The sequence below is a fragment of the Rattus rattus genome, chromosome 1 (assembly GCF_011064425.1).
Source record: "Rattus rattus isolate New Zealand chromosome 1, Rrattus_CSIRO_v1, whole genome shotgun sequence".
Classification (NCBI taxonomy): domain Eukaryota; kingdom Metazoa; phylum Chordata; class Mammalia; order Rodentia; family Muridae; genus Rattus; species Rattus rattus.
In genome coordinates, this window is record NC_046154.1 from 163,790,674 (window position 1) to 163,818,602 (window position 27,929).

Here is a 27,929-nt window from a genome sequence, read left to right on the forward strand (position 1 = left end):
CAAACGCTGTCCCCGTGAGTTGGACACATCCATCTCCTTTTCCACCAAAACCGAGCCTGCAGATCAGGAAGCCAGGGTTTTGGACTTGCATTTACAAAAGTGTTCTAAAAAGAAAACTTCCTCCCTGAGAGCTTAATCCTTTCTTACAGTCAGGCCCGGCAGCTTCAGTCATGGGAAGAAAGGACGTGGGAGTGGAAGCAGGTGCAGGGGGTGAGGGGCTAGAGGAGCGGTTCCAGCCACTTCCTGTGGGCAGTGCAACGGGACCTGCATAAGCATCCTGAACAGAATCAAGTGCCCTTAACCAGGCCACAGACGCCCGCACTCCTTTTAATTAGCCCCTTACACTTAGCTGTTTTTGTCTCAAATTATGAAAAAGTGTTTTGGGATCCCAGCTGAATCTTTTGTGGCCTCCTGATTCAAACACAAGAAAATGCCCCCAGTGCTAAACACCATGAATAGGAACCTATAGTCAACAAAACTGTTCCAGGAATACATTTCTCCTCTCCTGAAGTTTCAACCTTCGAGAAATAATGCTGTCCAGTTACCAGAGCGAGGAGAGAGAGGCTGCAAGGCTAAGCCGTACAATGAACCACAATATCTGGGTCGGAAGTAAAATGAGTGCTGACATTCAACACTCCTTACTGCCACTGTGAGGCCTTTCCTCCTGCTGAAGACAGACGCGCCATTGAGAAATTCATATTTAAGGGAAAACTACTGACAGCTCATCAATTGATTTCCCATGAAAATGCTAAAAAATTAATAAAGAAGTTAAGCCGTTGAAATACAGTTTCACCAATTAGCTTAATGTCAGAGAATTCTAATTAGGCGCCTTGGGATTGCTATTTAGTGTTTAAGCCTTCAGAGTGCCAAATTCTCCTTTTCACACAAACTGGTTGCAAAATTAAAGACATTAGGCAGCCTTAATTACATTATCAGAGCAGCTGGGATTAGGCAATCTCTGAAGTCAGGACGGCATTCTTTTGTCCCTGAATGGAAAATCCCTGGTTTTCCAGGGTGCTGGATTTTGGTGCTATTCCATATCTCTCCCATACAAAGCAAGCTGCATTAGAAACAAAAAATTTGCAGACAAAGAGCTGAGTAACTCGCAGCAAATAATGAACACATTACCGAACAAGAAAAGGTAGGTGCAAAGATTAAGCCTGAAATCGGGAGGTTTTGCTAACACCTACTGGCAGCTGGCCTGGAAACCCTCCGGTGATGGTCAGACTGAGGGAAAGCTCACTGGGCCGGTGGAGACAACTCTGTTATCTAAAGCTGAGGCCCATTTCCCGGCCTTGTCCCCAGGGTGGGGACCAGCAGCTATTGTTTTTACAGATTCTTGCCCACACAGTGCCTTCTCCGTGCCTACATTGTTCACTAAGCTCTGCTTTCTTGCTCGTGGGAGTCCTCTTTTTAATTCTAATTTCTTCAGCAACAGGATATCCTCTTTAGCCTCCTCCTCACTCCCTTCTGGATTGCTCTGAACAACCATTTTTTTAAGGACTCACTTCACAGCTTGATTTGTTTTAACTGAACCGAGGATGGGCAGCAGAACACCATGAACCCTTTCTGGGTGAGGAGTCGCTCTGAATGTGGTCACCTTTAACCACCAGAGCTTCCTCAAAGCCCCAAAACTGTTCTAAGTCTGGAACTCTACTTTTCAAATTTAATCGAGGGGCTAGAAAGATGGCTTAGTGGGTAAAGGCACTTACTACCAAGACTGATGGTTCCGAGGACCACACTGTGGAAGGGCGGAACCATCCTGCAAGTTATCCCCGACCTCCAGGATGCACACATCCACACCCACGCCCTCAATGTAATAAAAAGTTCATCTCAGCTGTGGAATGTGATGTCCTCCCCGCTGGCAATCGTCACCTGGTCCATCGCTATCACCTCCCTGGCCAGCCCATTTTTGGTCTGTTTATCCCCAAACCTGTTTTCCACAACTGAAAACCCAGCTCATATCACATGTAAAACCAAATCCAAAGAAGAGAAATCCACTCTACGTAAAATGAAATCCAGACATGTGGAGTCTAGAAATCCCACCTCTGCCTAGTTGATCGGTTCAAGTTTGTTTAATAGTGAGTGGGGCTGGAGAAAGGACTCAGAGGTTAAGAGGTTCCTGCTCTTACAGAGGACAGCTGGATCCCCAGCACTCACATAAGGCAGCTTACAACCACCTGTGACTCCACGGGATTGAAGCTTTGCGCCTCTGTGGGCACCTGAACGTACACTCGAGCATGAGCAAGCATACACACGCGCACACACACACACACACACACACACACACACACACACACACACACACTTTGTCTATCTTCCCTCTGCATGCCCAGCACACACACATTCACACACACATACACACACACATACACACACACACACACCCCTCTATCTTCCCCCTGCATACCCAGCACACACACACACACACACACACACATACACACACACACACACACTCTTCTGTCTACCTTCCCCCTGCATGCCCAGCACACACACACACACACATGCGGGTAAAAATCTCAACAAAGGATATAACACAGGAAACACATTACAGGAATACTTAGAACACAGACTTTTCACAGAAAAAAAGAAAACCTAAGTAACTCATGTGAAAATTACATTTCAAACTACATACAGATTCTATTAGATTGGGATGTGTTCACATCTTAAACAACAACAAAACTAATTTTATCAAGGAAAATAAAATTCTTCATGAAAACCATAAGCACCTGGCCTGCCAGCTCCAGTCGCTTGTTGCCGTAATAGTCTCTGTCATCGACCTTGTTATCTCCTTGGGCCAGGATCACCCTTCGCACCATCACTGCCGTGTAGATACACTTAGCTCGGAAATTGAATTCCTTAACCTGAAGGTCAAAAATTGGAGAAACATTTTGAGATGGTGCCTTTGAGAAAAGCGTCAGTGTTAGTACATTCAAATAAGAACGTTACAATTCACTAATTTAGGAAATCAGCTAGTCTAAACTTCCCAAGAGGTTTGCGGACTTTCCGTCTCTGCATTTACTGCCTGAGCTAGTTTTCCTTCAAAGATGACTAGGTTAACTGCCTCACTTCCATGTCCTCCATGCCACTCAGCCACTGCCCACCAGGACTGCCATCACTGCCCACCGCGGACTGGCCTGTGGTGAGTCCGACTGAGATATAACAGAAATGATACCACGCAGGCCCAGACTGACCCTTAAGTACACTAGTACACTACCTGCCTCGAGCCCTGAGTCATCAGAGTACAAGAGAAAAGCAGGGCAGTTTGCTATGAGTGAGGAGGCCATGGTGGACATCCGCCTCAGGAAACCCATCATGTGACTTCACTCTCAGCTACCATTTGCAACTTCAAACAGCACAAGCCATTACTCAAGAGTCTTTAGAATGAATTAATGAGTCTCATAAACATTATTCGTATCTGGCCATTACTCACTGGTACATGGGTCAGAATGGTAGAGGCCAGAAGTTCTCTTGCTTCTTCTATTTTGGTCTTCTTTGGTCCACCTCCCCACATTCTTTGTCTTCTTACTTTATTCCCTATATACTTCAACGCCTGTGAAAGACAAAACAGTGCTTGAATTAAATTACTGGAGATTACTTTTATCAGTGCTGATCGCTGTTACAAGCAAAAAAAAGCAAGAACCCTGCTGATACCAGTTGCTGTGTTGGGAACAAAGACTTGACATCACGAATCAATGACAAAATAATAAAGCCCACTGCTTACCGAATTTTAATTTCTAAATTCTTTTTCCTATGAAATTGATACATAATTGTTTGAAGGGAACTGAGAAACCAAGGATGAAAAACGTGCTTGTGTGTATGTGTTTAGGCTGCCTTCAACTCTCCACTTAGAATGTCACTGTGCAATGTGGAGCTTCCCATAAAGAAACCAAACCATGTGAACACTGCTATGATAAGAGCTACAGAGAAAACAAAACCTAAATAAATCCAGGATTAAGACACTGTCTTAAACTAGATGGCTTGATAATGTTTAAAGGTGACTTACAGTCTAAAGTCTTTCTCAAGTAACCAATAAATTCACAATAGATCATTTTATTCCTAGCAGGTTTTTAAAAAGCCCCAAACTAGGTGATTCTAAAGTCTGAGGTTCTATAGTTTATAGCTATGGAAAGGACTTGGAGAGCTGAAACAACAGAGATCTCAACTATAAACCCACAGTAGCTGGGTGCTGATGTCAATCTTTTCATTTCAACCCTTGGGAGGCATAGGCAGGTGAATCTCTATGAGTTCAAGGCCAGTCTCGGTTACATAGAGACCCTGTCTCAAAAACAACAAACAAAACCCCCTCAGTGATAAAAATGGTGTGATGATGGCATAGAGAGTGAAAACTGAAGCAAATCACAAGTCCAAAGAGACCCTTATGCTGAGTGGTCAACTGACTCTTGACAAAAACCACAAAACAATAAAGAAGCCGTCCTTTCAAAAACTGGTGGTGAGGACAAGGATCCTGGTCTCCAAAGGAAGAAGTGATCTGAGATCGGACTTCTGACCTGCTGGGAGGAGGTGGTACACATAGATCTCTGAGTTCGAGGCCAGCCTGGTCTACAGAGTGAGTTCCAAAACAGCCTGAGCTACCAAGTCTTGAAAAACAAAAACAAAAACAAAATAGAAAAAAGATTTTAGACCTAAGATGGAAACTAAACTATATGGCTTCTAGAAAGACAGACAATGTCCTAATGTCAAATAGGCAAGTGTGTCTTTAACGGGATACAGAGTAATAATTGTAAAGACAGCCAGGAAAGTTTTGTTTTTTCCCCAAAGTTAAACAACACTGAAAGAAAAAGAGCAGAAAGCAATGAAACAGGTGAGCGTTCACAGTACAAAAGCTGGACGTGAGGCTTCTAGCCAGGCCTTTGTTGCTGCTGCTGTTGTTTTGGTCTTTTTGATTTTTCCAGACAGGGTTTTTCTGTGTAGCCCTAGCTGTCCCGAACTCTCTCTGTAGACCAGGCTGGCCTCCAACTCAAAGACCTGCCTGCCTGTGCCTCCAGAGTGCTGGGGTTAAGGACTGTCCTACCACTGCCTGGCTCCCTGAAACTCATTAATAAAAAGATCAGTAGCTTAACGAAGATGGTGAACAGATAAATAGTCTGAGCATCTTACACACAGGATCTAGGGCCGATTCACACACGAAAAAGTGCTCTATACAGTTTACCATCAGAGAACAATTAAGACTGCAATAAGGTAATTCTGCGCTCCTATTAGAACATCTAAAATTAAAAAGACACACACCAAATACTGTGAGAACAGAAAGCACCCAGACTCGAACACTGCAGCCAGTGATACAAAATGGTATGGTGGTCTGCAGATTGGAAAAGTTTGGTAGTTTTGACTTTGTACACTGTTCTCAGGCCCAGTACTTCTTCTACTAAGTATTTACATGAAAGAAATAAAAGCTTATCTATACAACCATTTGTTAATAGTCGCCTGTCCATAAAGGCAGAAACAAACAGATCCAAACGAGCATCGACACAGAAAGGGGAAATCTGCTACAGTCGTCAACGTTTTATCAGTAAGCAGCAAAGGGACAAAGAGCATGGATGACCAACATGAAAAGGACAGCAAACACAATCACAACTCTCGGGGAAATTTCTCAGGATGCTTAGCAAACGCCAGACACAAAACGCAACCCGATTCTGTGCATAAAGTTCTGAACAACAAGAGAAGGTAAAGCCATCATAATGCAGGGGGGTCAGAGGGTGGAGGTGAACTCAGAACACTCACAGGACTGTGCATTCTGTAGTTACAGTGAAGGTTACAGTTACACGCCTAGAGAGAGGCAGACCTGGTGGGAAGCACTTCCTGGTGACTTCTTAGAAGGCAACAACAAAGAAATGACAGAAGCTAGCCCGGTACAGAGGCACCTTGGTGGTCTCTCGACTGACGTCCTCATGAAACTTTCCCCCTTGGGGAAGGGCATGAGAGTCCTCACTTCTTTGAGGCAAAACAGGAGGGGCACAAAGGAGAGGGGAATCACTTCTGATGTAACTACCCAGCCATGTCAGTTTCCTGCAGTGAGGGCTGCAGGAAGGCCAAAATATTATCCCTAGCCACATCATCAAAAGCAAAGAGCACCTTTTCTATTCATCAGATCCTGGACAATGATAAAAAACCATGTAAACATCATAGAGCTAAGGCTTCAGAACAGATAAAATGGTGAAGGCTAAAAACAGGCAGAAAAACAAAGCACCCTACATTTTAAGCAAACCACAAAGCACCACATCTTCAAAAAGGCTAATTATGGTATAACAGTTTTCTCCAAGATGGAAACATTCCATTCTGCAGGGAAACTCCATGAGCAGGAAGATAAACAACTCAAAATAACTTCAGGAAGTTCCTAAAACTGAGCAGATGCACTAGGCCCTTCTCTGCCAGAGTATATGATTAAAGATGAGAGTTCATCTCTTAGGTGAACAGAGCTGCAAAGAAAACTGAAAACCAGCACCTGTAAAAAGCAGAAACCAGCTGAGCTGCCTGGAAGAGATGCTCTCCAACCTATTGAGTTTCTTGCAAGCTGTGCAGTGTGCTCCAGCTTCCCAGCTTTTCTGAGCTTCACCCATGCATGACGCTGGGGTGAGCTTTGGTGATGCAGCTGTCTTTTAGTCAATTCTGCTCCTGTAAGCAACCCTCTTCCAATAAAACTCATTGGTTCACCAAATTTGACTTTGGTGCTATCCATACTTTGATCTGTCATGAGATCGTCACCTGGGGTGAGCAGACATGTATGTTATGTCTCCCAGGAGAAGTTTTGTCACACAACACTACTCCTCACTGAAGTGCACTTGCTTTGTCCTCATTCAGAGCGAGAGGATGCTCATGCTTTCATACCCGGTACTCTGTTCAATGTACTTACCATTTGGTTATTATTAATCCAGCAAACAGACTGTAAACCCCTGCAAATTCGCACTTTCTGTTCAGGGTAACAAAACATGTGTCTTTCTTATATTAACTAATTCTTTCTTCTTTCTCTGACCCAATCTAATCGAGTTAGCTGAAGAGTTCCCATCAGCGCGTACTGATGGATATGAACGAGTTTCCAATCCTCTGCTCTTGCTTCAGTTCTGTAATGTTAAGGGCTATCTGACCAACGATAGTTAAACTGTTTCACAGAGCAGCACATCTCCCAGAGCAGTTCCTGTTCCTGACTGGTGTTCATTTTCTACTTCCTGTACATCTCTTAATGTTTCCTGTCCATGTTCTGAGAGCCTGGACATGAGTCCTTAACTTTTGAATGAAGATCCATGCCTATCAAATATTTCACCTTCAGGAAAGGCCAAAAATAGTACCCCTAAGCCAAATGTTTCCTGATGTTGCTTGCCAATTATTTGAGTCAATTATCCATTAACCACAGGGAAAGAGGAAAGAGCGAGCAGTCTTAGTGAGCTGTGCTTTGACCTGATGCACACGTAAGGATGATGTCAAGCTTCCTACGTGTGACTGAATCTAGGAAGCATCAAGACCGACTTGACTTCACAGCACACCAGCAGACGTTCAGTGGGAACGCTCTCTCAACATTCATCCAGAGCCAAAAGGAAGAAGCCCAGGATTTGTGCTGTCCTCTATCCCATGGGCTAGACAATGCACATACAGACACATGCAAACCACCCACTCCAGTTCTACAGAGGCGCATCCCTGATTCCCAGGGGATGTGGACTCGGTGTGAGCAAGCACATTATGAGAAAAGCCCAAGTACTAGGACTCTCACACACGAAAAAACAAGTATAGTTTTTAAAGTCTGTTTATACACATGGTGTTCCCTAACATCATCTTGGAGTTGTCCTCAGATTCCAAGGGTCGCACCAGACCTATCTGAGGTCAGTGAAGACCCTGAGGTAATAAAAGACACTACTCTTGATCTTACAGAAATCGGGAAACAGATACAATTGCAAGTTGGGAGTGAAATGGAATTCAGAGCTCACTGCACAGTGCCTGCTTAGCAGGTACAAAGCCCTGGGTTTGGTCCCTGGAGTATTACAAGAGAAAGGTCTCCCCTCATGTGTCTGAACACTTGGTCCCCAGTTGGTGATTACGGAACCTTCGAGAGATTCAGCTATATTAGAGGAAGTATGTCACTGGGAGAGAAGGGAGGATGTGACATTCCTGCTCTATTGCCACGTCCTTTGTGTGCACACAAACGTGATCAGCCATCTTCCTGCTCCATGTCTTCACCGCCATCACAGACTCTACCTCTCTGGAACTCCAGTTAAACTGAAACCTTCCTTTTGTTGCTTCTGGACACTGTGTTTAATCATGGCAACGCACCCCAACACCACCACCACAGAGATAGTAAAGAGAAAACGAAACAGGCAAATCTCAGATTAGCACTGCCAGAGTCTTAAAAGTGCACTTTCCCCCTGAATGAATAGAAGAAATGGTGTTTGGTACCAAAGCACACGAGAAGCCCCGTGCCCACGGAGACCCCTTCTGAAAACCCAAGACAGCACAGGCTGAGGATGCACGGTGTGCAGGCACACTCATTCCTCTGGTTTACACGCTCATTCCTCCAAAGGACTTCTGTGCTGCTCTTCTCCTCAGCAGCCTTCCCATTCACACTTCCAAAGCCCTGCAGCGGTGGCTCGAGGAGATGAAAGGACACACCTGCATCTGGGTGAAGATCTGAGCTTTCTGGCACTCCTCCAGGCTGGGCCCGAACGCAGCCATCACGTGCTCCTCCATTCCAATCATCTGTACAATTTCCTGGTCACTCTCAACACCCATGGCCTAGGACGGGAAGAGAAGAAGGCAGAGTGGGCTTTGTGTCTCCTCGCTGACATTTGCTTATGCTAATCTGCCATTGTCTGTGGTATTACTTCTAAGCCAAAGCCAGCTCTTCCCTCAGAAACGGTGCCATCTGGCATTGGCAGCCACGGCCCAGGCTGCACAAGAACCTGAAACAGAAATCGTCATTCAGAAGAGGAAATCAAACATCCTCAAGCATTTTTCTGCATGTGTACAGCCCTCTCAATTTTCTGAAATATTCTAAGAGTTTCACCATATAGAAATGAGGCTGGGAAGTCTAGTGGAGAGGCCTGGTCACAGTGACAAGAGCAAATAAAAGCAAGACACCCCCCTCCCCCAAAAGGGCAGGGAGTCAGAAAAGAGCACTGCTGAACTTAAGTGTGACCCCAACTGGCTTTGTCACAAGATTATCTTTTTCTGAAAATTACCAAATCATTCATATTCACATGAAAAGAATTTTCCTAAAGGATGTTTTGGTTCCAAATTCTATAGATACCATAGACTCTACAAACTTTATGAGACATTTAAAACTGAGAACATACTTAGCCAGCCTAAGGAACCCTCTTAAGAGTTCCGAGGTGGCAGTGACTCCAAGCCTCTGTAGGTCCCATGTGGTCCTGTGCCCACTCATTCTTCAGACACTTGCCGGGAATGCTGGCGCGTGGAGACACAGCATAAGCCCGCTAACCACTCTGGAGGTGTAGTGACCTGTTTCTTAGAAGTCAGGGGAAAGTCATGTTTGCATCAAAATGTCTTCCTTCAGCTTTGAGAGAAGATGAACAAGAGGATAACTGTCTTCCTCAAGCTTGCTGCTTCTCTTCTCAGTTCTCTTCCACACCAAAGAGAAGGAGACCGAGTCCCCAGTTCAACGCAGACCTCCAAGGGCACCGTCCTATACACCACTGAGAGGGCATCTATGTGGAAGCCATGCCTCCTTAGCGTTCTCCGAGACTGTGCCAACTCTACTACCCTCCTCTACTTCCTGTTGCCACAGAGGCAGAGGCAGCAGCAATGGCGCCTTCCAGCTCAAAGTTCTATGATCACACATTTGACCTTCAAAGTTCTGAAGACCTGGGGTGATGCTAACTAAGCTGATATGGCCCTTTTGTACTTTCAACTGAGGGGACTTTGAAAATGTCCCCAAGTCCCCAGCACCAACTCCTCTGAGCACAGTTTATTTGATAACTCCCCTCTGTGGGAAGACGTAGCTCAGCCTTGGAGACCTGTTTTTACAGACCCTAGTTTCCTGCTTGTTCCTGCTGCCAAATCATGAGAGTTGACATGAAGACTGTGAGAAGGTTCAGAGGTAAAAACAAACGACCTCTTACCATGGTTTTGAGTTCTATTTCTGACTTGACAAATCCCCTCCTACAGCAAAGGGGGAAGCTGACAAAACTCAGGAAATTGAAGAAACAGGGGACTCAGGAGGCCGATGAACCTTACGAGACTCAGAAAACGTTAGGACGCAGCCAGGTGTGTGGTGGCACGGGCCTTCAATCCCAGTGCTCAAGTGGCAGAGCAGGAGGATCTCTGTGAGTTCAAAGCCTGGTGGATGTCTTGAGCTCCAGGCTGGCCTGATCTACACAGTGAGTTCTAGACTAGTCAGGGTTAGACAGTGAGACTTTGTCTCAAAAACAAAGCAAAACAAAATTTAAAACCTCAGGAGGTCTTTCTCCAGAATTACATAAACTCTGAACAAACTGTTAGGGAGAGCAGAACCTTCACTGAAAACGCCTGCAAGCTCAATAGGGAGCTCCGAGAACGAGAACGTGGCTCCCTGTCACCCATGCTGGCACAGCTCTTTTGGTTATGCAGATGCCTTGAGTCACACATGGTCATGTAAGGAGCCAAGAAACTCACCGGTTCACCAAGCTTAACTAAGATGGAACTGTTTCCCAGACGCATGAAAACATGTTTGTCCATGTCTCCTCAGGAAAAGCCACACAACAGGGTGATAATTCATCCACGGCTCAGAAAGTAAATGTAAAAACTGTAGCAATTGAATCTACTATTTGAACATATGGTTATTTGAGACAAACTAGCCTTGGACTTAGCGCTCCCAAGTGCTAGGATTATAGGCGTGCTCTCCCACAGTGGCTTCGCACTTTTCTTTAAAAGTAAATTCTCGAGACTCAGATCACATTTCTATTAATTTTTGTAGTCCTTCTATCTCTAACTTGATAAAAGGCATTTATTCAAGTAGCTGCTAAAGATAAATGTCGTTATTTTAAAAACATGCAAATTAAGGTAGCCTTTATGAGTCAAAAGATAGCAGCTCAAAAGGTGAGCAATTTTAACTTTTTAAACAGAGAACAAAAAGTAGGCATGCTAACATCTGAACCATTAAATTGGAGCCCCCTGGGCTTATCTCAGTAATTTTTACTTCTGCAATCTCTAAGTACAAAGAGACTACAAACTTGATCGCCTACTTTGGTGCTAATAGTAACAAATTTAATAAAAACATATCCTCCCTCGACGTCGTTTGGTTAGCCACTTAAGGTGTCCTGGTGTGAAATTTAAGTTGTCATTTTAAAATTGTTTGCCACTTTTGAATGGTTTAAAATAAATTGAGGTTGGGGATTTAGCTCAGCGGTAGAGCACTTGCCTAGCAAGCGCAAGGCCCTGGGTTCGGTCCCCAGCTCCGAAAAAAAAAGAAAAAATAAATAAATAAATAAATCTACACAGAATGCTTGGGCCCTCCATGCACACCTAACCTGTTAAAGAAAGAAACTACGCCAAGCTGTGAACGGTGAAAGGCACCATGAGCAGAAAGCGGCCAAGGTACTGCCAAAGCTTTCCAGCACAGCCTACGCTCCTCCTCTCAAGTCACTGAGGTGCAGGGCCAGAGCTCAGTCAAGCATCATCAGAGGAGCTTCTGCAGTCACGGCTACAAGCAGATGACCACAATGCCATGGAAACAAAACGCCCACCCATTTTGCTTTACAGACCTAATTTAGGCACCTGAGAAGTAGCATTATGTGGAACTCTTTGTACTCCTGAAACCCATCACTCCGACTAGTAAGTCAAGAAAAAACACCATACAATAACACCTTAGGGAAAAATGGTGGAGATAATGTTTGTCTGAAAGTCACCGATGGTCACGTGATCAGTCATCCTGAACAAAATCCAAGAGAGGCTCTCTCTTCGAAGTGGCACAAAACTGTCCTCAAACATCGGCAAAGTGTAACTTGTAAAAGTAGGACACAGAAAATCCTGGTAAGCATGACAGAATGACTTGCACCTATGGAGAGATGCTGAAATACACTGTGTAAGGGTTCTGATGAGGGCGACATCCAAATACAGCCAAGGCTCAGGGAGCTCTGGTTTTCTGAAGTAGCTGAAATTACCTATCACTACAGCAGTCCTGGTAGATACGGGAAGAGTGACGACTTCTTTAAACCTGCAGTTGTTTCTCTTTAAAGATAAAAAATGCCCACAGAAGTTGGTGTCTAGGAAACAAAGCCCAGCTCCCAAGATCCTTTTGGGCTACAGATGCCACCGCAGTGCAAGTGCTGAAAGCTTGTGACACAAAATGGGAAGAGGGGAAGATTCATGGGCAGGAGAACCTCTGTGGCGATACAGGCCCATAAATAAGGCTGCTCCGGGCCTCAGAAGCCCAACCGGTCATACTCAGACTCGGCGTTGCATCTGGAAACCCTGCCGTTTTCGCTGCTTTTAGCCTGATTGTTGGTTAGAATCAACAACCACCATGTCCTAATGACTGTCAACGGCTGGGTTAGGGCCTCGCCACACACAAAGAGAAATGATGTTCCAGTGTATTTTCCTCAGCTTCTGACAAAAGTGGGTAAGGAAGGCTGAGCAAAGAGAAAAGCCTTCCGTCCTGGGAACACGTGATTTCCTTTGTTTCAGAGGGGACTTTTTCTCTCCATGGATGAGTCATTTAGGACTCAGAGAGGCTGAGAACTCTGCCCAAGGTCACACAGCTACTAAGTGGAGAAACGGAAACTGAGGCTAACTCTGTGTGCCTCTAAGATCTCCAGGACCTGGTACTGCCGCCCAGGGAGAAATGTAGGAGGGGATAAGCACACAAGTTCTCAGCAGTGCACTTAACACTTCTGAAGGGGAGGACCAGAGTGACAACCATATGTGATTAAAAAAAGGAGGTGGAGGGCTAAATGCTTATCTTAACACATTTCTGGAAAGCGCACACAATACTTACCACGTTTCAAACTCTCAGCGTGTGTTTAAGAATGAAAATATTGGAGTTGAACAGAAAAAAAAAAAAAAAAAAAAAAAAAACGACACCTAAGATCCTACTCTAGAGAACCGAAAAATAAATCACACACATAAAAGTCACTAATGATGAGGACGCAGACAGTGCCGTAGACTACTGTTGAGTAAAACACGAATAAGCTGCTATGGGTATCACGAGTCAGGGGAAAAAGACCTGTGAAGTACGGAGGCACGCTCTACCTCTCAGAGCCTTCCTTCCTTTTTTAACTAGCTACAACATAAAAACTACAGATTGTTAATTCGTGGCCTTTCTTTTTCTAGATAGAATTTAAGTCAGCTACATCTGTTTATGCTTTCAACATAAATATCACACAAATTTGTAACAAGAGAAAGTGTTTTATTAAACTGTGGTCATCTAAAAAAAAAGAAATGTTAAAAGCTTTTCAGATTTTTAATCCATGCATGTGTTTCATTACACATGATAAAAAGATCGTATGCTTTCTGATTAATTAAACCTCCTAGTCTAAAGACAGAAATGCTATTCACATTCAAAACTCTGGGGAGAGGTCCCCTGGATACATGGAGACATGCTGCCCTCTGCTGAAGATGTGATTCCACACTGGCGAATAACATTTCTCCATCACTGTGTATGTACAGGAGACATTGTTGGGAGCTGTGGGATTCCTCTGAGAAAAGCCCTCTCACATACACACACACACACACACACACACACACACACACACACACACACACACACACACACTAAATTCCTTCTGTGCTTGAACACCCAAACTTCAAAGAAAGGAAGTAAGGCAGCAGACATGTGTGAGACACTCCGGACCACAGATGAAGCCGTCCTGGGATTATCACTGTCATCTGGTAAAGAGGGTGAATGACCCTATCCTTTACACAAATCAGAAGCTAGGAAGCTAGACATAAAGAACACTCCACAGAATCAGCTCCTTCATATGACTGCATCCTAACCATGGTTATCTAGAACCAGACTAGTCAGCACCCAGTCAATACCTGTGAATGACCGGGGCCATGGCCCACAAGCACAAGCCAGACTTGAAGAAAATAGATTCCCTGACTCCCATGCTGCCCAGGAACATCATCTTTAGGAGTAGAGGCTTAGTCTCTTGTTACTCCAAATGATTTTCCATTTTAAGCAGCTTGGGTCCTGCTTCTGCGGGGGATGTCTGCCTCTGATGGAAGGCATCTCTACGCTAGAGCAACCATGGCACGGGAACGCTGAGTCCTAACGTGAACTGAAGGGTGGCCCCGGAGCAGTGCCGGGCTCTAGGGTCGTCTGGCACACTGCGTGGAGCCTCGAAGCCCATCTGGGCTCTTCAGTCATCAAGATCCACATAACACACATCCATACCTCACAGCATCCATACCTACATTAACCTAGGAGCTTTAGGAGAAGAGGATCAATTAAGCATTTCACAGGAAACTGCTTTTCAGGTTCTAAGCTAACACCTCAAACACACTTTTAAGCATCCAGGTGTACAGTAAAGACACCAGTTTACTTAGAGACAACAGAATCTGGAAGTCCATAGGAATGAACAGATCTACAATTTCCCTGATAGAGCCCACAGATGTCCTTGCTCCTGTGACATATCACAGCATGTTTTATAATATCAACGGCTATTGTGTCCATGAACTGGGACCTGGTTAAATAAGCACGACAGTCTGTCAAAATGTAACAGGTCTGTGGGATGACGTATCCCAATAGTCAACCTGATGAGACTTAGACGCACCTCAGAGACAGGCTTCTGGACACGTACTGGGGGACTGTCTTGATTAGATTATGAGGTGGGAAGACACAGCCACTCTAGGCGGCACCATTCACTGGGCTGTGATCCTGGACTTCATGAAAAGGAGAAGGTGAGCTGAGCACACATATCTCTCCTCTGTTCCCTGACCACGGATGTGACCATCTGCTTCAGGCTTCTGCCATTTAATTTCCCTGCCACAATGAACTGTGAACCAAGATAAACCCTTTCTCCCTTAGGTTGCTTTTGTCAGGGTCAAGCCTGCACGTACGACTATCATGCATGTCCAAGCTGTAAGTTACAAAACCAAAAATAAAAGCTAAGTGTAAAATAATGTGAACTGCACAGATCAACCAAACAGATTATTTCTATTCATGAACATGAAAGCCAGTTCCAAAAGGCTCACGGGAGACCATAACAGGGCGGTGTTTGGTAGTACTGTGGTTAGGAAGAGGGTGGAGAAAGGTATATTCATCATTACCTGCCAAAATGCTAATTCTCTATGAAAACACACTCGGTCTGTTGAGATGGCTCAGTGGGTAAAAGAGCTACCGTGAGGCCTGCTGAGTGGAGTTCATCTGAAATCCACATGGCGGAAGAAGAGAACTGTCTTCTGCAGACTGTCCACACATACACTGTGGCATGTACAGTCACGCATACATACATGTCAACATTTACATACATGCACAAAAAGATAAACAACATGCGATAACATTTTAATTAATATGGAAAACAAACCAGAGAGAACCTGTCTAGTGTCCAGGCAGACAGCTGCAGCTTTACCTTGAATATGATGACAATGGGTATATCTTCAGACAGGGTGTTATGCCTCAGATAAAACCGCCCTTGTTTCACCGCCATGTTGGTTCTACTTTTTTTCTCGTGGGTGGAGCTGTAAGTAAACAGACGCCAGTCAAACTGCATCCCTCCCCAGTAACTTCAATAACAATGTTCTTTACCCAGTCAGGTAGAGGTGCTCAGCAGATACAACTGTCTCTAGTTAATCAGCTTTGCAGATACACACCTTCCTTCCTGCCACTTCCGTGAACACACAGAAACACAACTGTTTCTTCACCTTCAAGATTATGGTGGGAATTCTGTGTGTGGATGAGTAACTTTCACCCTCTGACCTGATTTCCCTTCCTTTTCCCTGTGTGCCTGGCTTGCTGGCTGGCCTTGAACTCGCTACAGAAGGATGGTCTTGAATGCCTCCTCCCCCTGCCTCCTAAATGCTCATGTTAGAATTACAGTCATGTGCCTCTGCCCGGCTTATAACATATCTCACATTTATTACACCTGAATTACTTACATTCATGGCCGATTTTTCTTTTTGAAAAGAAAAATCTCAAAATGGCCCAGGTCACTTTCTAAGAAGCTTTAAAATCAGTAATCCAAAAAAGTTACCCGCAGTATTGGCCCAGAATGAAATGTAAAGTTATCCTATTTTAGCTCCTTCTATAGGTGACTCTGTTCTGAGATTCTTAACAGACTAGAAAGCACTTCAAAAGCTCAATTCCAGCCTGGTCTAAAAGCAAGTTCCAGGACAGCCAAGGCTGATACACAGTGAAACCCTGTCCCAAAAAATCAGAACAAACAAACAGATAAAACCATAATGTACAAAAGAAACTGACTGGTTCCTACTAAGCCTTTGATAAGGGCCATTATTTTTAGCTGCTTTTCCACTAGAAAGAAGTCTGCAGAACTCTGTGTCAACAGGTTCATTCAGGCCACCACAAGATCAATTACTGCACGCAATGTCTCACCTATGCTACAATTTTCCTGTCCTCACAGCCCTCAGGTTTCAAATCACATGAGAACAGAAGTTACGCTTAGATTATGGGTGCACTGTGAAAAAATCCAGTGTGGACAGCTAACAATAGCATGCTAAGTCCATGGTACAGTTCATACAATATCATACACGAAACAGTCCTTGCTACAAATCCTGGAAAGGAGTCTGAGAAGGGCTTCGTTTGCCTCTTTCTTTAAACATTTCTTTAATGCTATAGATTAATAAAGAACACAACCTAAATTAACGAGTGCCCTTCCAAACCTTGTCTCACATTTCCATTGCTGAACTCTTAAAACCAATACTGTGTTTACAGCCGCACACAACAGGTGCACTGCACATACACCGCGTGCTATGGAAATACCGCCCCTTGCACATGCGAAGGCAGCCACCTACTGTTGCTAACATGATGAATACTTGGAAACACCATCTGTTTCCCATACCTGGTAACTGAAGCCCCAACGGCCCCCTTCCTGTCTGCCTCCACAATGATCCTGTTCTTGGACAGCTGCTCCTGGATAAGAATGACTTTCTCCACGCCTTTAACAATGAAGTAGCCACCTGTCCGAGGGAAACAAGAAAGGCTCACCACCTCTTCCATACCCAATGTAAGCAGTGAGGGCAAGGAGCTCAAGGTGGTCTCCAGAGTACCAGTATAGAGTGGCCCTGAACTGGCCCTGTCCCCACCTCTCAAAAGCTCAGACTGCGGGTAAGTGTCTATGGTCATTACTTCAGGCACCAACAATCGTTAATTTGACTGGGCTGCTGACATTGTTTATGAACTAATGACAGTGTCAGACACAGTTTTACAAAAAGAACCAAAGCTAAGAGCTCTTTAATGACTGGTCTATTGCCTGGTTAGTTGCGCTGTCAAGTTGGCACACTGGAGAGGGGAACCTGGTTAGTTGTGCTGTCAAGCTGGCACACTGGAGAGGGGAACCTGGTTAGTTGTGCTGTCAAGTTGGCACACTGGAGAGGGGAACCTGGTTAGTTGTGCTGTCAAGTTGGCACACTGGAGAGGGGAACCTGGTTAGTTGTGCTGTCAAGTTGGCACACTGGAGAGGAGAACCTGGTTAGTTGTGCTGTCAAGCTGGCACACTGGAGAGGGGAACCTGGTTAGTTGTGCTGTCAAGCTGGCACACTGGAGAGGGGAACCTGGTTAGTTGCGCTGTCAAGCTGGCACACTGGAGAGGGGAACCTGGTTAGTTGTGCTGTCAAGCTGGCACACTGGAGAGGGGAACCTGGTTAGTTGTGCTGTCAAGCTGGCACACTGGAGAGGAGAACCTGGTTAGTTGTGCTGTCAAGCTGGCACACTGGAGAGGGGAACCTGGTTAGTTGTGCTGTCAAGCTGGCACACTGGAGAGGGGAACCTGGTTAGTTGTGCTGTCAAGCTGGCACACTGGAGAGGGGAACCTCAGCTGATGAGTTGTTTCCATCATATCACGTGGCCTGCTGGGCACGCCTATCCTCTGGGGCTTTACCTTGATGGCTAATTGATGTTGAGAGGGCTTAGCCCACTGCTCCCTCCCTAGGGCAATGGGTCTGAGCCATAGGAGAGAGAACACAAGCCTGGGAGCCAGCCAGACAGCAGTGTTCCCTCATGGTTCTGCTTCAGTTCCTACAGATTCCCCTCAATGAGGGACTGTGACTTGGAAGAGTAAGCTAACTGAATCCTTTCTCTTCAGGATGCTTTTGTTCATAGTGTTTATCCCAGCAACAGAAAAGCAAACTAGGACAGAAACCAGAACCAGAAGTGGGGTGTCTCTGTGGTGGACCCGACCACGTTGGTTTAAGAAGACACGGCAGTATTTGGACTTTTGGGTTCCAGATTGAGTGCTCAAAGATTAATGGGTGGTTCCGTGGAAGCCTGGAAGGTAAGAACACTGGAAATGCAGACAATGGGGCCCTGCCTTGTAAAGATACAGAGGGAAGCAAAAACTCCATTTGGGCTGTTTGTGTTGTATTTTCCAGAAAGAATTTGTGGAAGTGAAACCTTCTATATTTTACTGGGACAATGGTGGTTGGTTAGCAGGACTGAGAAATAGTTGTGATTAATAAGAGACCAGCATCATTGATGGGAAATCTGAGAAGTATTTCCTCAGGGTAAGCCCACAGAAGCTGTGGTCCAGAATTTGTTAGTTTTAAGTCTTCTACATGGTACTGATTTGACAACAGGACTGAGATTTGGCAGTTACGTGGAAGTGTTCCAGTCCCCTAAGAGAGACCAAGGGAAGGTGAAGCCTCAGCTCAAGTGCAGACTCCAAGATACGGGAGACACCAGTATTGTAGGACATCTGCCAAGGGTGGGGGCAGGTGTGCAGTGAAGCTGCTCTGTGCCTAGGTGACAAGCTATGTGAGCTGTGGATAGCAGGATGAGAGGAATGGAGTTGTCTAAACCTTCTGGGGCCAGAAGGTCACGAGTACATCTCAGATGTCAGACACTGAACGTTTTACATTACTAGGTTTTGATTTTGCTTTGATCTGATTACAACTGTGCCCTATTCCTCCTTGGAAGAAGGAAGTCATAACTTGTTTGGGGCTTTACTGAAGCCCACGCATTAAGAGCTGGTATTTTTAAAGAGACCTTGCACTTTTAAAGCACTGTGGTTTTGAAGACTGGGGGACTTTTACGGTTGCACTGTACATTATGATATTAACCTGAGATACGGGACAAGCCAGAAAGGACAAACTACGGTTTAACAGGGATATGTCTGCACGTCAAACTGACAAGATCAAATGTACTAGTTAACACCGGTGTCAACAGACTGGGACAAGGAACCTCGGCTGAGGAACAGCCTTCAGACTTGCCTGTGGCCTGCCCATGGCTGCTGACTGATGTGGGAAGGCCCAGCCCACGTGGGCGGCACCTTCCTTAGGCAGGTGGGCCTGGGCTATGGAGAAAGTGAGGAACACAGCCTGGGAGCAAGCCACAAAGCACTGCTCACTCATGCTCCTGCTTCAGCTCCTGCTTCAGCTGCTGCCCTGGCTGCCCTCAATGAGAGACCTGCAAGTGTAAACCAAATAAACGCTTTCCGCTCCAAGTGGCTTTCTATCAGGGTGTATCATGGTGACCGGAAAGGAATGCATTGAACAGAAGAGTCTGTCCATCTCTTAAGCACAGGAATAACTGGGGTCATCAATGGAAACTGATACTTGCTTTAACTTCTAACAAATCTGGAACAATAGCAGACAACTGAGTTCCCAAAACAATGTTTTATACTAAATAAAAATCACATGCCATTATTACATTTTTCCAACACAATTTGAGAATAGGATAGAGTGAAATTTTGTTCTATTTGTAAATACAAGTAAAACCAAGGTAATACATTTAATTTATGAAAAACTTGGTTAGAGTCTACAAAGTCAGGTTCTCGCTAAACTCTTCCTAAATGCAACCAGGTGAGGTAGCACAGGCCTGTAAGTGGGGCGCTTGGGAGGTAGAGGCAAGAGGATCAGGTGATCGAGGCCAGCCTCGACTGTGTAGTAAGTCTGAGGCCAGCAAGTGCCACACGAGAACCTGTCTCCTGAAAAACAGACACCACCACCACCAAAATCTGCCTTGACGCAGCGAGCAGTGCAAGCAGAGGAACTGTAAGCCAGTTTAAATCATGGTAAAGGCATCAGGAAAAACCATGTTGCGCTGTTTGAACTTTTACCAAAATACTGTAGAAATAAGCACAAAAATATCAATTTTATGAACTTAAGCAATAGAAAAAAGTTTTCATTTCTCTCCCTTTTCTACATTTAATATAGACTGTTGTGAGCTACTGGGGTCAGAACAGTTTAGACAGTAACTCTGGGGACATCTCAAATATCAAGTATCTCAAAAGAAACTACTGCACAGAGGTGAAAGGGAAGAACGGGCCAGGCCCGTAAGTCGGAAGACAGCTGCTAGCACCTTTAAGCCTACAAAAGAAGAATCAACATATGTTTAGAAATCCAGAATAAAGCTGCTGTGAAATCTTCACAAGTTTTATGAACCCAGTTTGTCCAACAATCATCAGAAGGCAGGAAGTCTGCAGTAGAGCACTCAGAGAAGTCACAGAGCAAGGAAAGGGGGAGACACCCAAGTCACCCATATGCCTGGAGTTGGGGGACACCCAAGTCACCCACATACCTGGGTCTAATGGACACTCGTTCAGTTTGGCAAACTCTGCTGGAGTTTTCCCTGTCAGAACACAGTTTGAACTTCGGAGCATGATGGGCATTCTGTTTAAAGAAACAAAAGTAAGTTACCGTGCAGTGACTGACAGAAGAACTACGCAATGAACACATGGCAGAGGGGCCTGCATCTCCGTGTAAGCACCCAGCAGACGAATTCCAGGAGAAAGCCACGGGAAAACGGAGATTTCCCCGACACTTTCTGGCACAGATGACAAGGATCTACAGCTGCGCTGGACAGTGACGATGACACAGCTGGGAAGAGAACCACTGGATGGGGGAAGGATTGAAGATGCCATTTCAGGGAGACTAAGAGACGGAGCTGAAGAGGAGCGTTCTAGGAAGAACTATGTAAAAGCAACCTGAAGCACACCTCTCAGACTCCTAGATGACCGACTCAGCTCGGAAGGGCTGTGGATCTAAAACACATCCGAAAGCCTTCACAGTACTATCTACACAGAACAAACAGAGGACCACACGTAAACAGACTACGGTCAAGATAAACACAGCACGGCTGAAGAGAGGGCCTGAAACAATAGCCAAGGCAGATGACCAGAAGGGAAACTGGGTAGACGACAGCACTGGGGACCAAGGGGACAGCCTGCACGTGGGTAAGTACCACATGGAGGTCAGCTAGGGAAGAAACCTTCAGAGGATGGAAAGTAAACACGAAATCAAAGTCTGACATGAAAAGATGTGTGTTGCACAAAGAAAACCCAATCAAGGGACTGGACTGATGACTCGAGGAAACGAGCACTGGCTGCTCTTCCAGAGGACCAGCTTCAGTTCCCAGCACCCCCACGGCAGCTCACAGCCATCTCTAACTCCATTCTAGGGGATCTGAGGCTGGCTTTGACCTGCTTTTGAAACACATGAAGTACGCAGACATACATGCAGAAAAAAACACCCAAGAAAAGAAATGTGCAGAAATGTAAGTAAATGTTAACTTTATAAAACAACAATTATGAATTTATGGGTTAAAAAAAAAAAAAAAAAAACCAAGACAAGAGGAACTGAGGCTGACAAAACTTTAAAAGTCAAGGACAGATTTGACCTGTCAAAGCTTCCTAAGGTCTTACTCTTCCTAGAAAAATAAAAATATGCTCAAACTTCATTCATTAGTGCAGTTTAATTCTAAAGTAACATAACCAGAATGAAACACAGGCCTTTCAGAGCAGGTAGAAGAGGGAAGAAAAACGTTCCATTCAAATGGAGAGAAGGAGAAAAACTAAAAATAAAAAGTTGGGAAGATTTCACGTGCAGAATACACTAACAGAAATATATGTAAATATATATGTGGTCATTTGAATTATGTTTTGCCCAGGGAGTGGCACTATTAGGAGGTGCGGCCTTGCTAGAGGAAGTGTGTCATGGGGGTGAGGAGAGATGGGGGTCACTTTGAGACCATTCTCCTGGCTGCCTGCCTAGGCACTGCCATGCTTCCCGCCATGATAATGAACTGAACCCCTGAACCTGTAAGCCAGCCCCAATTAAATGTTGTCCTTTATAAGAGTCGCCTTGGGCAGCGTGCGAGTCAAGGTCTCTATGAACAGTGTCCTGTGCTCACGGGCTGCGGGAGCGGTCAGGGCTCTGCGGCTCGTGGGCTGGACTTCCCGAAGCCACCCCGTGACCGGTCTCCAGTTCAGCCTGCAGACAGTGAAGAGGAGGAGGAAGACCCCAACCTCCCAATCCAATTTTCCGGCAGCAAAGCCAACCCAGTCCGCTGGACCGTGGAGCATTCCCTGGGGAAGCAGCAGCAGCAGCCCTGGTGGAAAGTGCTGCCGCTCACCCTTCCCCTTGTGGTTCTGATCATATGGTGCTACCGGAGGGGAGGGAGGAGAGCAGCACGGACCAGTGGTTGAGACAGATTTTGGAAGAGGAGGAGGAGGAGCCCGAAGGTCCCCCAGAGGAGCCTGAAGCTCCGGCCATCTACGGGGCTAGAACATAACAGGGTTCGTGCTGAGGAAGGGAGTAGGCAGCCATCCTTCTGTTTTGTTGTCGAATTTGACGATTTCTGAACTGGTTCTGCGCATGTCTTCGTTGCTTAAAGGACTTGGATGACGCTCTTGTCGCTGACACAACACAGCACAAAATTGGAGGCTCGAAATCTGATCTTTGCTCTACACCAATGCCCAGTGATTACATCCAAAGGACTTTTGAGGATCATAGAAAAGGTTTCGGGTGCACCGTGTGCTGTTGAATTTGTGATGTGTTTGTCAGCCTAATTATGTTTCCCGAGCAGTTCTGGGGGAGATGTTACCTGCGGTTTATTCGCTTTCCGAGACAGGCTAACTGCATAAGTGTACAGAGCTATGGTGTGTGCAACATCAGTTGAAGCTACTTTAAAAACTAACAAGTGGAAAATACATTTGGTAAAGTCAAAAAAAAAAAAAATAAGAGTTGCCTTGGTCATGGTGTCTGTTCACAGCAGTAAAACCTTAACGAAGACATATATACTTCAATGCATGCGTGCACGTGTGCGTGTGTATGTATGTGCGTATAATAGATGTAAATAAGCTACACTCTCCAACAAATTAAAACAGAAGAAGTTTACGTCTAGAAAACCAAAAACATTTTAAATTCATAGTTATTTCTACAGAGGACTCAACATCTGTCCTTAATTAGAAAAGCCAGGTTCCAAGGTTACTAGCTGATACTATCCGTTATTTTCAAACGTGTTGTAGGAGACAGTAACTTCTCCCAAAGCTCCTGCTGCAGGAGGTAAAGGCCTAGGCAAGCTATGTGCAGACCCACCAAGAAGCCCAGTGCAGAACTCAATGACTATAACAGACCTACTAAGCACTCATTGCTGCTGTCAGAAGAGAGAGAAGCACTGCCTCAGCCTTAGAAAATGTCCTGCAATGACAACAGACCACAGCTCTGCCTGGCCCTTACTTACCCTAAGGATCCACAAAGCAATCCTATAAGCTAGGCGCTGTTCCCACACCCTTCAGGGGAGAGGCTGAGGCAAAGAGGACTTATGGATTGGCTTCACGGTCAGATCGTGGGGCCGGGCTCCAGGCAGAGTGGCTCCTCACAGCCTGCTTCTCACCTGCCAATGGGTAAGGCATTGCGGATTATCCTCTGGCTGCCTCGGGTATACTCGATGTCCACGGTGATGGGGGCGGAGTACGTCATGTCCCGCAGACGGCACTGGAACAGAATCGCAGTGAGTGAGCCTCTTCCCTTCGGCAATCCCACCAGGAGTGCAGTCCGTACCAAACCGACCTTTCCGCCCTGAGCTGCTGAAGCACTGCCTCAGGGCATGGGGAGGGGATGGCATCATGCACTGGCCTATGTGTTGATACGACACTAGTCCTGCCAGTCCAAAGACGAAACACTAACCCTCGTCAACCTGGTGCAAATCACTCGTTTGTTTCCTCATCTTTAAAAAAAAAAATCTCTCAGACTTTTCCTTGCGAATTCAGTCTACAGAAAATAATTAATGTGGCTGGTCGTATTGCTCAAAAGGTTAACAATGATAAAAGTAAGAAAGAATGTGTGTGCACATAAACTGTATCACAGAGCTCCTTTCCTAGAGAGTGTGTCAGCACAAGCCATTCACCGCGCCATCCTGGCAGCCTCTGACTCATCAGGGAGATTTTAGAAATTGTGTTTACAACATGTGTCGGCTTGGCATGAAACCGAGCTAAGGGACATCATCACCCTCTATACATTGCTATACCCGGCTTTACGGGAAGGCGCAGGACCAAGGAGCCACAGGCAGAGATAGGAGAGGACACGCAAACTCCCTTCACTCAACACATCACACTCACGGTTGTGGGCTGGTTTACAGCTTCAAAGGAGAATCCCTTTGGAATTAAGCCGTAATTCTTCATGTTAAATCCCACCCGTGGCTTCTGCTAGAAGTTAGGTTTCCACTTCTTTTAATTCTTACAATGGTGTCCAAGATTTTAAGGTTTAAGTTTTCTATTCCTGACCAGTTAAAACTGCTTATGTAGAGCTGAAGGAATGGCTGCGGGCTTAAGAGTACTGGCTGCTCTTCCACAGGATCCAGTTTCAATTAAAAGAAAAATTAAAGTACACAGTAAGAGTAGACTCTAGGTCTAAGCAAACAAGTCCAAGCACAGTACCTCATGAGGGGACACTGGTCTAGTTACATTGAAGCTTTCTTCGACGTCAGGAAGTCCAACATAGATGTTAAGATATCTGAAAAGCAAATTATTAAAAATTATACACAAGTGGTCCCTCAGTATTTGATAAGTGCTTACCTTGATGAGGATGATGAACAACAGTGACCTTCTTGAAGTGACAATTCATAGAACCTTACAAATGAGGGGAGATGCTACCAAACTATTTGTGTAGTGTGTGTGTTCACATGTGTGCATGCCTGTGTGTACTGTATGAATGTGCAGTTGTGTGCCCAGGTGCACCTGCAGACGTTAATGCACAGCCTCCTCCCCTATTGCTTTCCGCCTTGCGTATTTTTAAAGGTATTTTTATTTTATGTGTTCGTTTTGTCTCCATGTATACACCTTGTGCATGCATTACACAGAAGCCAGAAGAGGGCATTGGATCCCCAGGGACTGGAGTTACAGAGGGTTGTCAGCGACAGTATGGGGCTTAGCTCCTAAGCCTTAACTTAACTTCTTACCTTCTCTCCAGCCCTTTCGCCCTATTTTTTGAGACACAGTCTCCCACTGAACAGAAAACTCACCACTGGAGTTGGCTACATTCAAGCTCTGGGGATCTGACTGTCTTCACGCCTCGAGTGCTGTGGTTGGATGTACACACTGATATACCCAGCTTTTACATGAAGGCATGGGATCCAAGCTCAGCACCTTATGCACACGGCCTCCTACGTGATTCTAAAAGATACTGCAGGCTTTATTAGGAAACCTAGTATTTATATTAGAGCTCCGGTTCCATAAAAATGATGCCCAATGATAACAGCCACATGTAAGGTATTGCCATGCTATGTAGGCACTCAGGGTTTTGGTGAACTAAACAAAAGGGAGGACTTACAAGGAGAACGAGGAGCAAATATATGCTCATTGGTACAAAAGAAGAGAGGATAACAGGAAACTAATAATGTTCTTAACTACCAGAAGTAGTTGGAAACCTGGTAAAAAGAACTGGGAGGGAGGAGCAGGTGGTGGTGGCCCGTGGCTTTAATCCCAGCACTCAGAAGGCAGAGGCAGGCAGATCCCTGAGTTCAAAGCCAGCATAATCTACTGAGTGAGTTCTAGGACAGCCAGGACTACACAGAGGAGTGGTGCCTTCAAAACAAAACAAAACAAACAAAAAGCACTGGGAGGAAACCAGGAGCTTCTGAAGACACTGTATACACAGGTCTAACCCCTCAAATGGAAGTACTCTGATGTAGCAGCTCGACTGTGTCCTGTGTCCTGTAAAGCCGAAGACAGAGAGGGTTGCACACATCTGTCCTCTCATTAGCAAACGTTACTCTTGCAGATGTATCTGTAATCCCAAGGTCACTTACTTTGTGTATAATATAGGGCTGAAACTTTAAAATTAATCATAGATAACAAGAACCAAACTTCTCATTGTCGGGAGTGAAGGCACGAGAAAGGAAAGGAAGTCAGTTGGAATGAGCTGGTGCTGTTGGCTGGGACTAGAAGGCTTCAGTCTAAAGTCTCTAAAATAAACAGAATGGATGGGACACAGAAACACGGATGTGAGCATGAATGTGTTAGTACATATACATGTATTTGCTAGTGCTGTCTGCAAAGTTCTTAGTGCCCATCCGTTCTCCTAAAAGTACTACCTTCCAATAAAAGCAACCAAAGCACCTTGGAGAAGAGGTTGCTTCCCAGATGGGTACAGAAAAAAAAAAAAACCAAAAAACAAATATATATTGTATCCCATGGTTCCAGAGAGTAAAGAAGTAGGTAAAACACCACAAGAGCATATTTTGAAAGGAGATGGAGTCAAGTCGAAGGATCTCCCTATGACAAAGCTAAAATAATCTGAGCAAGAGAATAACAACACTGGACTACAAACAACAGAAGAAAACTAAATAACCATGAGCCTAGACTCACAGTATTAACATAAAACAATATACAGAAAGGTACAATGAGGGCGTGGGAATACTAAAAGCAGACGCATGATGGGAGAGAGCCTTCTCTCACAGTAGCAGCTACTATGGGGACAAAAATTATCAATGCATATTAAAACCAGTGGGGAGGGGTTGTGAACCGAGCTCTGTGGAGAGCACTTGTCCCACAAATACAAACTCAGGCACAGGAGGTTTTGTTTTAATTAAATAAATTAGTGGTGAAAATATTGAAAGATGTGTTGTTAAAAAGATCTCCCCGTAGATGCTTGCTATAAAAAGAAAAGAATCACATCTTTGCAATGGAGAACTCTGAAAGGCAGACATTGTGCTAATCAAGTAAATCGTGTTAAAGCATACTAACATTTTTACCCTCTAACATGAGTCAGTAAAAATGGCATGAAAAATGGCTGAGGTGTTCTTGCTAAACTGTAAGCTCAATCTAATCATGAGCAAGCATCCAGACACTCAGACTGAGGGACCCTCTGCAAACCTGACTAAACCATTCAAAAGTGTCATGGCCGTGAGACTCCAGGTAAGACAGAGGACTATCAGATTCAGGGGACGAAGAAACCCAGACAACCTCAGGGCTGGGACGATGTTTCAGCACTTTAAGACCATGTACTACTGATCTTGAAGAGGACACAAAGTTGGGTGCCCAGCACCACATCAGACAGTGTCAGGAGACCTGACGCCCTCTTCTGGCCTCCATGGGCAACTGCCCTCGGTTGTTTACCCACAGACACATATACATAAAGATGGACCATCTAAAGATGAGAAGCCATCTTATTACAAGGTCAAGATAAATGCATTCCTGTTTTATGACTGGGTCTTGGCCCATCTTCTAGGATTTGCCCTTACACTAGGCTCTACCTGATAAGATGTTCTGCCAAGTCATTTTGAAATGTTCAGCCAAGTTCCTACATAACCAACACTTCTCTGGAAATCTCCCAACCCTTGAAAACCTCCTAGTCTTGCAAGTTTGAGGGCTATATAAACCCCACCATCTCCTATGTCTGATGCTGTTTTCTCCAACCTCACTTTAGAAAGAAAAGCTTGCATATTTTGACCACAGAATTTGGGTAACGTCTTTACTCTTTTTTTTTTTTTTTTTTTTTTTTTCAGAGCGGGGGCCCGACCCCAGGGCCTTCCGTTTTCTGGGCAAGTGTTTTCCCTTTGAGATAAATCCCCACCCCCCTCATGCCCTTTCTTT

General features: G+C 45.1%; 1 protein-coding gene and 1 pseudogene across 1 annotated transcript in view; one reads left to right on the top strand and one right to left on the bottom strand.

Moving 5' to 3' along the window:
* Positions 1-27,929, bottom strand: part of Polr3b (RNA polymerase III subunit B) — a 108,189-nt gene that overhangs the window by 73,240 nt on the left and 7,020 nt on the right. Inside the window, exons 5-12 of the mRNA XM_032910451.1 lie at positions 24,774-24,849; positions 23,732-23,832; positions 20,636-20,727; positions 16,962-17,079; positions 15,516-15,624; positions 8,620-8,742; positions 3,437-3,556; positions 2,733-2,867 (exon numbers count right to left, since the gene is read on the bottom strand). Of these exons, the coding sequence (XP_032766342.1) occupies positions 2,733-2,867; positions 3,437-3,556; positions 8,620-8,742; positions 15,516-15,624; positions 16,962-17,079; positions 20,636-20,727; positions 23,732-23,832; positions 24,774-24,849 (874 nt within the window). The remainder of the gene's footprint in view (positions 1-2,732; positions 2,868-3,436; positions 3,557-8,619; positions 8,743-15,515; positions 15,625-16,961; positions 17,080-20,635; positions 20,728-23,731; positions 23,833-24,773; positions 24,850-27,929) is intronic.
* Positions 22,225-22,627, top strand: LOC116907454 (annotated as a pseudogene).